Source organism: Rattus norvegicus, chromosome 3, assembly GCF_021556685.1.
Source record: "Rattus norvegicus strain SHRSP/BbbUtx chromosome 3, alternate assembly SHRSP_T2T, whole genome shotgun sequence".
Lineage (NCBI taxonomy): Eukaryota > Metazoa > Chordata > Mammalia > Rodentia > Muridae > Rattus > Rattus norvegicus.
Window position 1 is genome coordinate 88,772,328 of NC_141536.1, and position 12,671 is coordinate 88,784,998.

General features: G+C 41.6%; 1 protein-coding gene across 1 annotated transcript in view; it reads left to right on the forward strand.

The window, feature by feature from the left end:
- The first annotated feature begins 138 nt into the window (after positions 1-138).
- Apip (APAF1 interacting protein) overlaps positions 139-12,671 on the forward strand; it is a 26,077-nt gene continuing 13,544 nt past the window's right edge. The window contains exon 1 of the mRNA NM_001106492.2: positions 139-316. Within this exon, the coding sequence (NP_001099962.2) occupies positions 263-316 (54 nt within the window). The 5' untranslated portion in view covers positions 139-262. The remainder of the gene's footprint in view (positions 317-12,671) is intronic.

A 12,671-nucleotide genomic window follows, 5' to 3' on the forward strand; every position in this document is an offset into this window, starting at 1 on the left:
GCATGAGATGGCTCCGCCCATAGTGCACGCTCCTCACCTGACTGGAGAGCTAGACCTTCTAGCACCGCCTCCAACCCTCACGGGCACGCCCACCGACTGGTCTGCGCCGCCGCAGGTTCTCCCAATGGGCGAGGCTCTCTCAGATCTTGCTTCTCGCTCTTGCTCCGCCCCCAGACTGCCCGCTTTGCAGACTAATAGCGTTCTTGTGGACCACTTAGACGTAGAACGTGCTCGGGGTGGCTAACTGAGCGGAGTTAGAACCATGTCTGGCTGTCAAGCGCAAGGAGACTGTTGCTCGCGGCCGTATGGCGCGCAGGTAAGGACAGCGGTCCACCGCACGCGGGTTGGGGTCATGGGCCGCGGGGTGGGGCTTCAGCCAGGAGCTCTAGGCGGCTGCCCATGGGTGCCAATCAGAGGTCTCTTTTACCCTAGTAGGGCTGCTCTACAGGAACTGTCAGGCAACGCAAAGACAGCATTCTTTTTGGGCAGTTGTTTTTGTGTGCTTTCCTTGACTGTAAGAGGTGGGAGATCATGGAAATGATTCTACTTTAAGGAAAATGGGCATTCGGTGTACATGGTTTTTTCTTTCAGTTAAACATGCCGCAGTCTTACGGAATGCTTTTTAGTTCTAAGAAAATGATGAACTAGAGAACTAGAAGAATAAACAGTTTCGATACTAACTGATAAGCCATGCAGAAGACTCAGGAAAAGTCCACAAAATTACCTACCTTTACTAGCCTTCCTTGGAGCCGAATGTCTCACTTAAGAATTAAAGACAGGAAAATTTTAATGCACAGCATGTGTGACCTATTACTGTTTTTGAATAAGTGGCTTTTCCCACATTTATAGAGAAAACATTGAAATTAGGCAAGACTGAGAGGGAGATTTTCTATATGGGACACAGGTCCCTGTTGGCCATCCCTATATATGGAGAATGAGAAAAGTAAAAGCAATGTATCAGAATCGAGGTGAATTGATAGCAGAAATGTTTGGCACCCCTTTTTAGTAACTCTTGGTGAAGGTTATAATAAAAATACAGAATTTTTTCATACTCAGTATTGTGCCAGATCAGGATAATAACCTATGAACCGAGAGCTGTGATTGAATTTACCAAGTTAGAAAATAACCACACACAGAAAAAAGCTGAAGGTGTTTTTCAATGCAGAAGACATGGGTAGTTTCACATAGTGATTCGCCGAAGGCTTTTAAATACCTAGCATTTTAGATTGGCTCATATTTTGAGGAAACCCAAAAGAAAACAAGAAAACTCTAAGACCACCAAATACCTTCTTGACTAGAGATCCCATTACATGTCTCTAGCCTTTTCTGGTTGTGTGGAAGTATAGACTCATTGTCAAATTCTGCTTTTTTTTTTTTTTTTTTTGAGGGAAACTCAGAAAGTCATATACTGTGTGAAATCTCTTGATTTAAAAATATCTGCTGGAGACGGGTACCACCATTCTGGAAATCAGTCTGGAGGTTCCTCAGAAAATTGGACATTGCACTACCTGAGGACCCAGCTATACTTCTCTTGGGCATATACCCAAAAGATGGCCCAACATATAACAAAGACACATGCCCCACTATGTTCATAGCAGCCTTATTTATAATAGCCAGAAGCTGGAAAGATCCCAGATGCCCTTCAACAGAGGAATGGATACAGAAAATGTGGTACATCTACACAATGGAATACTACTTAGCTATCAAAAACAATGACTTTATGAAATTCATAGGCAAATGGATAGAACTGGAAAATATCATCCTGAGTGAGGTAACCCAATCACAGAAAAACACACATAGTATGCACTCATTGATAAGTGGATATTAGCCCAAATGCTCGAATGACCCTAAATGCACAGAACACATTAAACTCAAGAAGGATGACCAAAATGCAGATGCTTCACTCCTTCTTTAAAAGGGGAACAAGAATACCCTTAGGAGGGATAGGGAGGCAAAGTTTAGAACAGAGGCTGAAGGAACGCCCATTCAGAGCCTGCCCTACATGTGGCCCATACAAATACAGCCACCAAACTAGATAAGATGGATGAATCAAAGAAGTGCAAGTTGACAGGAACTGGATCTAGATCTCTCCTGAGAGATACAGCCAGAATACAGCAAATATATAAGCGAATGCCAGCAGCAAACCACGGAACTGAGAATGGGACCCCCGTTGAAGGATTCAGAGAAAGGACTGAAGGAGCTTGAAGGGTTTTGAGACCCCATATGAACAACAATGTCAACCAACCAGAGCTTCCAGGGACTAAGCCACTACCCAAAGACTATACATGGACTGACCCTGGGCTCCAAATTCTTGGTAGCAATGAATAGCCTAGTTAAAGCACCAGTGACAGGGGAAGCCCTTGGTTCTGCCAAGACTGAACCCCCAGTGAACGGGATTGTTGTGGAGAGGACAGTAATGGAGGGAGGATGGGGAGGGGAACAACCATATAGAAGGGGAGGAGGAAGGGTAAGGGGGATGTTGGCCTGGAAACCGGGAAAGGGAATAACAATTGAAATGTAAATAAGAAATATCCAATTTAATAAAGATGGAGAAAAAAAAGAAGCACAGTGTAAAATGGCAGGTGGTCATAACCTTTTGTGAGGTTATGTGAGGTTATGGACTGTTAAAATGGTGAAACTTCTGGGTTCTTTCCTTATATAAAAATTACAAATATACTTACTTTCACATTCAAAAAAAAATCTGCTGGAGTTTTTTTTTTTTTTCAAGGCTTTTTTTTTTTTTGGATTTTTTTATTTATTTACATTTCAAATGTTATCCCCTTTCCAGGTTCCCCAACCACAAACCCCCTATCCCATCCCTCCTCACTCTTCTTCCATGCCATGAGGGTGTTCCCCAACATATCCACACCCCTTGCCACCTCCCCTCCCTAACATTACCTTACACTGAGGTGGCCAGCCTCGGCAGGACCAAGGGCTTCTCCTCCCATTGGTACCCAACAAGGTCATCTTCTGCTACATATGCAGCTGGAGCCATGGGTCTGCCCATGTGTACTCTTTGGATGGTGGTTTAGTCCCTGGGAGCTCTGGTTGGTTGGTATTGTTGTTCTTTTGGGGTTACAAACCCCTTCATCTCCTTCAATCCTTTCTCTGACTCTTCCAATGGGGACTCCATTCTCAGTCCAATGGTTTGCTGCGAGAATTCACCTCTGTATTTGTCAAGCTCTGGCTGAGCCTCTAAGGAGACATCTATATCAGGCTCCGGTCAACATGCACTTCTTGGCATCAGCAATATTATCTGGGTTTGGTAGCTGTATGTATATGGGATGGATCCCCAGGTGGGGCAGGCTCTGAATGGCCTATCCTTCAATTTCTGCTTCAAACTTTGTCTCCATATCTGCTCATATGAATATTTTTGTTCCCCCTTCTAAGAAGGACTGAAGTATCTACACCTTGGTCATCCTTCTTCTTGAGCTTCTTGTGGTCTGTGTATTGCATCTTGGGTAATCCGAGCTTTTGGGCTAATATCCACTTACCAGTGAGTACATACCATGTGTGCTTTTTTGTGATTGGGTTACCTCACTCAAGATGATATTTTCTAGATCCACCCATTTGCTTATGAATTTCATGAAGTCATTGTGTTTAATGACTGAGTATTACTCCATTGTGTAAATGTACATTTTCTATATCCATTCCTCTGTTGAGGGACATCTTCAACAGCTTCTGGCTATTATAAATAAGGCTGCTATGAACATAGTGGAGCATGTGTCTTTGTTGTATATTGGAGCATCTTTTGGGTATATGCCCAGTAGTAGTATAGCTGGGTCCTCAGGTACTGTGTCAAATTTCTGAGGAACCTCCAGACTGATTTCCAGAATGGTTGTACCAGCTTGCAATCCCACCAACAATGGAGGAGAGTTCCTCTTTCTCTACACCCTTGCCAGCATCTGCTGTCACCTGAGTTTTTGATCTTAGGCATTCTGACTGGTGTGAGGTCGGAATCTCAGGGTTGTTTTGATTTGCATTTCCCTGATGACTATGGATGTTGAACATTTCTTTAGGTGCTTCTCAGCCATTTGATATTCCTCAGTTGAGAATTCTGTTAAGATCTGTACCCCATTTTTAATAGGGTTATTTGATTCTCTGGAGTCTAACTTCTTTTTCTTTGTATATACTGGATATTAGCCCTCTATCGAATGTAGGTTTGGTAAAGATCTTTTCCCAGTCTGTTGGTTGCCATTTCATCCTAATGATAGTGCCCTTTGCCTTACAGAAGCTTTGCAATTTTATGAAGTCCCATTTGTCGATTCTTGATCTTAGAGCATAAGCCATTGGTGTTCTGTTCAGGAAATTTTCCCCTGTGCCTATGTGTTCCAGGCTCTTCCCCACTTTTTCTTCTATTAGTTTGAGTGTATCTGGATTTATGTGGAGGTCCTTGATCCACTTGGACTTGAGCTTTGTACAGGGTGCTAAGAATGGATCAATTTGCATTCTTCTACATGCTGACCTCCAGTTTAACCAGCAACATTTGTTGAAAATGCTATCTTTTTTCCACTGGATGGTTTTAGCTCCATTGTCAAAGATCAAGTGACCATAGGTATGTGGGTTCATTTCTGGGTCTTCAATTCTATTCCATTGGTCTATCTGCCTGTCTCTGTGCCAATACCATACAGTTTTTATCACTGTTGCTCTGTACTACAGCTTGAGGTCAGGGAGGGTGATTCCCCCAGAAGTTCTTTTATTGTTAAGGATTGTTTTCTCTATCCTTGGTTTTGTGTTACTCCAAATGAATTTGCAAATTGCTCTTTCTAACTCTATGAAAAATTGAGTTGGAATTTTGGTGGGGATTGCATTGAATCTGTAGATTGCTTTTGGCAAGGTGGCCATTTTTACAATATTAATCCTGCCAATCCATGAGCCTGGGAGGTCTTTCTATCTTCTGAGATCTTCTACAATTTCTTTCTTCAGAGACTTGAAGTTCTTGTCATACAGATCTTTCATTTGCTTGGTTAGAGTCACACCAAGGGGTATTTTTTATATTATTTGTGACTATTGTGAAGAGTGTTGTTTCTCTAATTTCTTTCTCAGACTGTTTATCCTTTGAGTAGAGGAAGGCTGCTGATTTGTTTGAATTGATTTTATATCCAGCCACTTTGCCAAAGTTGTTTATCAGGATTAGGAGTTCTCTGGTGGAAATTTTGGGGTCACTTATGTATACTATCATATCATCTGCAAAATGTGTATTTTAACTTCTTCCTTTCCTGTTACTATCCCTATGACCTCCTTTTGTTGTCTGATTGCTCTCGCTAGGACTTCAAGTACTATATTGAATAGGTAGGGAGAGAGTGGGCAGCCTTGTCTACTCCCTGATTTTAGTGGGATTGCTTCAAGTTTCTCTCCATGTAGTTTAATGTTGGCTACTGGTTTGCTATATATTGCTTTTACTATGTTTAGGTATGGGCCTTGAATTCCTGATCTTTCCAAGACTTTTAACATAAAGGGATGTTGAATTTTGTTGAATGCTTTCTCATCATCTAATGAGATGATCTTGTGGTTTTTTTCTTTTAGTTTGTTTATATAGTGGATTATGTTGATGGATTTCTGTATATTGAACCATCCCTACATTCCTGGGATGAAGCCTACTTGATCATGATGGATAACTGTTTTGATGTGATCATGGATTAGGTTTTCAAGAATTTTATTGAGTATTTTTGCATCTATATTCATAAGGGAAATTGGTCTGAAATTACTTTCTTTGTTGGGTCTTTGTGTTATTTAGGTATAAGCGTAATTGTGGCTTTATAGAAGGAATTGGGTAGTGTCCCTTGTGGAAAGTTTGGACAGTATTGGTATTAAGTCCTCTTTGAAGGTCAGATAGAATTCTGCACTAAACCCATCTGGTCCTGGGCCTTTTTTGGTTGGGAGACTTTTAATGACTACGTTTATTTCTTTAGGAGTTATGGGACTGTTTACATGATTTATCTGATTTAACTTTGATGCCTCGTACCTGTTTAGAAAATTGTCCATTTCATCCAGACTTTCTAGTTTTGTTGAGTATAGTCTTTTGTAGTAGGATCTGATGATTTTTTTTGAATTTCCTCAGTTTCTGTTGTTATGTCTCTGTTTTCATTTCTGATTTTGTTAACTTGGATACTCTCTCTGTGCCCTGTGGTTAGTCTGGCTAAGGGTTTATCTATCTTGTTGATTTTCTCAAATAAGCAGCTCCTAGTTTTGCTGATTTTGTGTGTGTGTGTGTGTGTGTGTGTGTGTGTGTGTGTGTGTGTGTGTGTGTGTGTAGTTCTTTTAGTTTCTACTTGGTTGACTTCAGCCCTAAGTTTGATTATTTCTGGCTATCTACTCCTCTTGAGTATATTTGCTTCTTTTTGTTCTAGAGCTTTCAAGTGTGCTATCAAGCTGCTAGTCTATGCTCTCTCCTGTTTCTTTTTGGAGGCACTCCAAGCTACGAGTTTTCCTCTTAGCACTGCTTTCATTGTGTCACATAAGTTTGGGTAGGTTGTGCCTTCATTTTTATTATATTCTAAAAAGTCTTTAATTTCTTTCTTTATTTCTTCCTTGACCAGGTTATCATTGAGTTGAGCATTGTTCAGCTTCCATGTGTATGTGGGCTTTTTGTCGTTTTTGTTGTTATTGAAGATCAGCCATAGTCTGTGGTGATCTGATAGGATGCATGGGATTATTTCTATCTTCTTGTATCTGTTGAGGCTTGTTTTGTGACCGTTTATATGGTCAGTTTTGGAGAAGATACCATGAAGTGCTGAGAAGAAGGTATATTCTTTTGTTTTAGGATGAAATGTTCTATAGATATCTGTTAAACCAGAATTTTGTTCATAACTTCTGTTAGTTTCTCTGTGTCTTTGTTTAGTTTCTGTTTCCATAATCTGTCCATTGATGAAAGTGGGTTATTGATGTCTCCCACTATTATTGTGTGAGGTGCAATATGTGCTTTGAGCTTTAGTAAGGTTTCTTTTATGAATGTAGGTGCCCTTGCATTTTGAGCATAGATATTCAAGATTGAGAATTCATCTTGGTGGATTTTTCTTTGATGAAAATGAAGTGTCCTTCTTTATCTTTTTTTGAGATCTTTTGGTCAAAATTCAATTTTATTCAATATTAGAATGGCTACTCCAGCTTGTTTCTTGGAACCATTTGCTTGGGATATTGTTTTCCAGCCTTTTGCTCTGCGGTAGTGTCTGTCTTTGTCACTAAGGTGTGTTTCCTGTATGCAGCAAAATGCTTGGTCTTGTTTACATATCCAGTCTGTTAGTCTATGTCATTTTATTGGGGAGTTGAGAGATATTAGGGACCAATGATTGTTGTTTCCTGTTATTTTTGTTGTTAGAGGTGGAATTACGTTTGTGTGGCTATCTTCTCTTGGGTTAGTTGAAATTAGATTACGTTCTTGCTTTTTCCAGGGTGTAGTGTCCCTCCTTGGGTTGGAGTTTTCCATCTATTATCCTTTGTAGACTGGATTTATGGAAAGATATTGTGTAATTTGATTTTGTCATGGAATATCTTGGTTTCTCCATCTATGTTAATTGAGAGTTTTGTTGGCTATAGTAGCCTGGGCTGGCATTTGTGTTCTCTTAGGGTCTGTATGTCATCTGCCCAGGATCTTCTAGCTTTCATAGTCTCTGGTGAGAAGTCTGATGTAATTCTGAGAGGTCTGCCTTCATATGTTATTTGACCTTTTTCCCTTACTACTTTTAATATTCTTTCTTTGTTTTGTACATTTGGTGTTTTGACTATTATGTGACAGGAGAAATTTCTTTTCTGATCCCATCTATTTGGAGTTCTGTAGGCGTCTTACATGTTTATGGGCATCTCTTTCTTTAGGTTAGGGAAGTTTTCTTCTATGATTTTGTTGAAGATATTTACTGGCCCTTTAAGTTGGGAATCTTCACTCTCTTCCATACCTCATCCTTAGGTTTGATCTTCTCATTGTGTCCTGGATTTCCTGGATGTTTTTGGGTTAGAAATTTTTTGTGTTTTGCATTTTCTTTGAAGGTTGTGTCAATGTTTTCTATGGTATCTTCTGCCCCTGAGAGTCTCTTTAACTCTTGTATTCTGTTGGTGATGCTTGCATCTATGGTCCTGATCTCTTTCCTAGGTTTTTTAAATCCAGGGTCATCTCCCTTTGTGATTTCTTTATTGTTTCTATTTCCATTTTTAGATCCTGGATGGTTTTGTTCAATTCCTTCACCTGTTTGGTCGTGTTTTCCTGTAATTCTTTAAGTGATTTTTGTATTTTCTCTTTAAGAGCTTCTACCTGTTTACCTGTGTCGTCCTGTATTTCTTTAAGGGAGTTATTTATGTCCTTCCTAAAGTCTTCTAACATCATCATGAGTTGTGATTTTAAATCAAATTCTTGCTTTTCTGGTGTGTTTGAATATCCAGCTTTGGTGGGAGAACTGGGTTCTGATGATGCCAAGTAGTCTTGGTTTCTGTTGCTTAGGTTCTTGCCTTTGCCTCTCACCATGTGCTTATCTCTGGTGTTAGCTGGTCTTGTTGTCTCTGACAGTAGCTTGACCCTCCTGTAACCCTATGTGTCAACACTCCTGGAGACCTTTTTCTCCCAGCAGTATCTGGGTACAGAGAGCTGTGTCCCAGAGTCAATTCTGGTTGTGGGCAGAAACCAGAAGGATCCTGTCCCAGGCTGCTGCTTAGTTCCTGTGTTTAGAGGGCTCCAGGCATGTTCCTCTTGGGCCAGGAATATAAGCAGAAGCAGTCGTCTCACCTGTGCTCTCAGGATGGTCCACACTTCTGAAAATCCAGCTCTCTCCCTACAGGATCTGGGTACAGAGAGCTGTGTTTCAGGGCCAGCTCTGGGCACAGGCAGAAACTGGAAGCAGCTTGAATTCTAAATATTGTACAGATCAAATGAATGACTTTCTGTAAGCCTGGTTTGGTCTATGTTCCAGGAGTTACTACTGCTGTGATGAAACACCCATGACCAAAGCAACTTGGGGAGGAAACGTTTATGTTCCTTCCACTTGTGCTTCACTGCTCATCATAGAAGGAAGTCAGGACAGGAGTGCAGGCAGAGCAGGAACATGGAGGCAGGATCTGGAGGGATGCTACCTACAGACTTGCTCTCTCTGGCTTGCTCAGCCTGCTTTCTTAAAGAACCCAGGACAAATTCAGGGGTGGCACCACTCACTGTGGGCCAAGTCTTCATCAATCACTAAGAAGCCCCTCTATAGGCAAGCCTTTAAGCCATCTTATGGAGGCATTTTCTCAACTGAAGTTCCTACCTCTCAGGTGACGATGGCTTGTGTCCAGTTGGCATAAAACTAGCGAGCTTGGGCACGTTACCACTTTTGTTCTTTGTTAACTTATATGTAACCTTTAAGACTTAGCTATGTGTTACCTGCCTTGAAGGCTTCCCCAACAGTGCATAAAATAGCCCAGCACAGTCCACAGGATATCAGTTGGAACTGATATTAGCCTTTCTTAATGTAAGAAATACGATCATAGTACAGCCAGTGTTTATTGAGCAAAGCACTGTGGTAGGTATAACTAACCAAGAACACGTCTCTCACTCCTTAGAAAACCATGCCTAGGGGAGAAAACCCAGGAAGGCTGGCTGGCTTGCTTGCTTTTTATTTTTATTTTTTTTATTTTTGCCTCACCTATCATGGTGTCCTATATACAGTGACTAGAGTACAATTTGATTTGGTCTGACTCGGATTGTCCTGTGTGTTAGAGATTATTAACACATTATTCCCAGCACACAGAGCATAGCTGGGATTCTGAACAGAGCTAAGTTCCAGAAAACACAGCAGGATTCCCCCTTGCGGGCTTCTGAGAAACACAGAAGGCCCGTTTAGTTCATGAGTAGCAGGTGTTTAGAGTCAGTTTGCCTCTGATTCCCTGGACTGAGGAAAGGGAAAACATTTGTCCCTTTCTGACTGCAGAATTCTAGCAGCCTGCTTGTCAGTTCACTTTGGCAGTGAGGATGACAGTGTCACTGAAGGGTGTCTGCTAGCAACTAGGAGCTGGAGGCAGAGGCAGTCTCCCTCTTTCCATCTACAGTATAATTTAAAAGTAAAGGAGTAGGCGTGTGTAGCTGTATTGCCTGGGTTCAAATCCTGGCCCTGCTGTCAGTTATTAGGTAGTTTTAGACAAGTTAACCTTTTGGTATAATAGGATAAAGTCGTCCACACAGCTTTAACAGTAGTGCCTGACCCAGAACAAGCACCTGGCAATTCCTGTTGTTGATAGTGTCCATATTTACCGGCACCTTTGTTCTTCCTCCTGTTTAGGTAGTTACCCCCCTGTTCTCCTAATCTGTTTCTGCTTCCTAGCAGAAGAGAACCTATTTATTAGGCCATAGCTCTCCCACACCTTCCGTCTCTTTTTGTCCTCTAAGTCTGCCTCATAGCATATGCTATCATTTGGATATGAATGTCCCCAAAGGCCTATATGATAAAAGCTCGTCGCCCAGGTGTGCACCATTTAGAAGTAGAAGCACCTGTACAGATGGGGACTATCGAGAGATCCTTATATCATTGGGCATGTGACCCACAAAAGGCATGGAACACCCCATGTGCCTTTTATCCTTTGCTTCGTGGCCATTAGGTGAGCCATTTGTGCCACCATGTACCCTTTACCATTAACACCCTGAACCCCACCGAAGGCCTAAAAGTGTTAGACCCAGCTGATCATGGCCTGGAACCTATAAAACTGTGAGCCCAAGTAAACCTTGTCTTACGTTAATTATCTCAGGTACTTTGTTATAGTGTCTGGAAAATGACTACTACTATATGCAATAGGAAATGTTTTTATTGGACAGTTTTTCTGTTTCCTTATCTATGACTCGCTGCCATAGCAACATTACTGAAAGAGGCTTTAGGATTTTATGCGTGCAAATTTCATTTACTTCTAAATGAAGCGGGTGAAACCCACTTTGGTCCAGCTTCCAAGTATAATTCTTGAAAGCATTTGTTACTTAAAAGGGCAGTGAGATGGCTCAGCAGGGAAAAGTGTTTATTACCAAGCCTGACAACCTGGGTTCTATCCCCAGGACCCACATGGTAAGACAAAACCAACTTCTGCAAGTTGTCCTCTGACTAACCACATACAGACAAACACACACACACACACACACACACACACACACACATACACACACACACAACTAAACAGTTTTTTAAAATGTTACTTAAGGCTCACTTAATTTATAGACACACTTGCCTAATACAACCCTCAGCCAGAACTCTGCTGTCCACCTTCCTTGTGCTTCTGCCAAGGCGTTGAATGCTGTTCGGGAATATTCTACAACTATGCTCATCAAGGGATGTAAATTTCCAAAGTTAAAAATGTATCCTGCATCTCTGCCTTCATCCACAGATCCTAATCTGTAAACAGTCCTGTTTCCTGAATTTTCCTATCCACCTGCACAGCACATTGTCTCCACCCTTCATGAGCTCAGGCACCAGTCTACAACTTCTACTTCTGTGCCGCCCCAACCACTGTATAACTGTGAAGTTCTTTACAAGATCAGCTCCTCAGAGTGGATCGTATCGTACTGAAACGTCTTTCTTCAGGGCCTAACAAAACTGACGGTTTGCTGAGTGAACGAGTGAATTATATGATAAGTGCCAGGAGACAAGTGCAAAGAGCTAATGTTGTCACATAGAATTGGAAGGAGAGTGGCCACACCTTGCTGGAATAAAAACTGACTAGCAGGACTTGAGAGAATTGTAACAGTTGGAGATCCAACAACAGTGTAAACAAAACTGTCCTCTTGCCTGGAAGAGAGACATAACTTAGTTACCTGTTGATACACAGCAAACCATCCCGAAATTGAACGGCTGAAAACAGAACAGGTTATGTCCTCTAGATGCTCAGATTAGGAATCTAGGAGCAGCTGGGCTAAGTTCTGGCCCAAGGACTCATGAGGCAGCCACGCAGGCTGTTGCCAGAGCAACAGTCACCTCAAGGACGGGCTGCACAAGGAGGTCTGCTCACCCACATGACTTCTCAGGCCATGGTGGCCTTCTGCATGGGCTGGCTCAGAAAAGAACAAGTGATCCCAGAGAGAGACTTCCGAGATCAGCATTGAAACTGCACACCTCGCGGCCTCATCTAAGAAGTAGCACAAGCACCATTTCTGCTGGAGACTCTTGACACATGGTCCAACCCCAGCACTGTCAGGATCCGGGGATCCCTGAGAACCATCTTGTAATTGATCCAATACAGAGTTTGACAAGATATATATAAACCAATAGTAAAAAGATTCTTAAAAAGTAAATTAGGACATAAAGGGACATAACAGATGAAGGAAGTGGTATTTGGACATTTGTTGGTTTGAGGATCCCAGCTCAATGATCAAAGTACTGTGTTAGTTTAGTGATCATGGTAGAATGGAGGATGAACTGGGGGGGAAGAAAATGCAAGTAAGGACATCAAACAGCTAACCTATCTCCAGTGTCAGTCTTGGGAACACTTACTGGAATTACAAAGAGAGAGCAGGGAAAATGTAAATTTCCCCAAGTTAACTGCATAGAAGTTAAAAGATTACCATTTATACTGATGTTATTTCCCTTACCATTTTTACGATGTAATGAAGACAGTGCTAGTAGATAGTTAAAATAGAATTAGTGTCATTGGTTGGCAGCCATAGGTCATTCCCTATAATTAATAAAACCACCCATGGGCCTGTGAGCTGAGTCAGTGGGCAAAGCCACCAC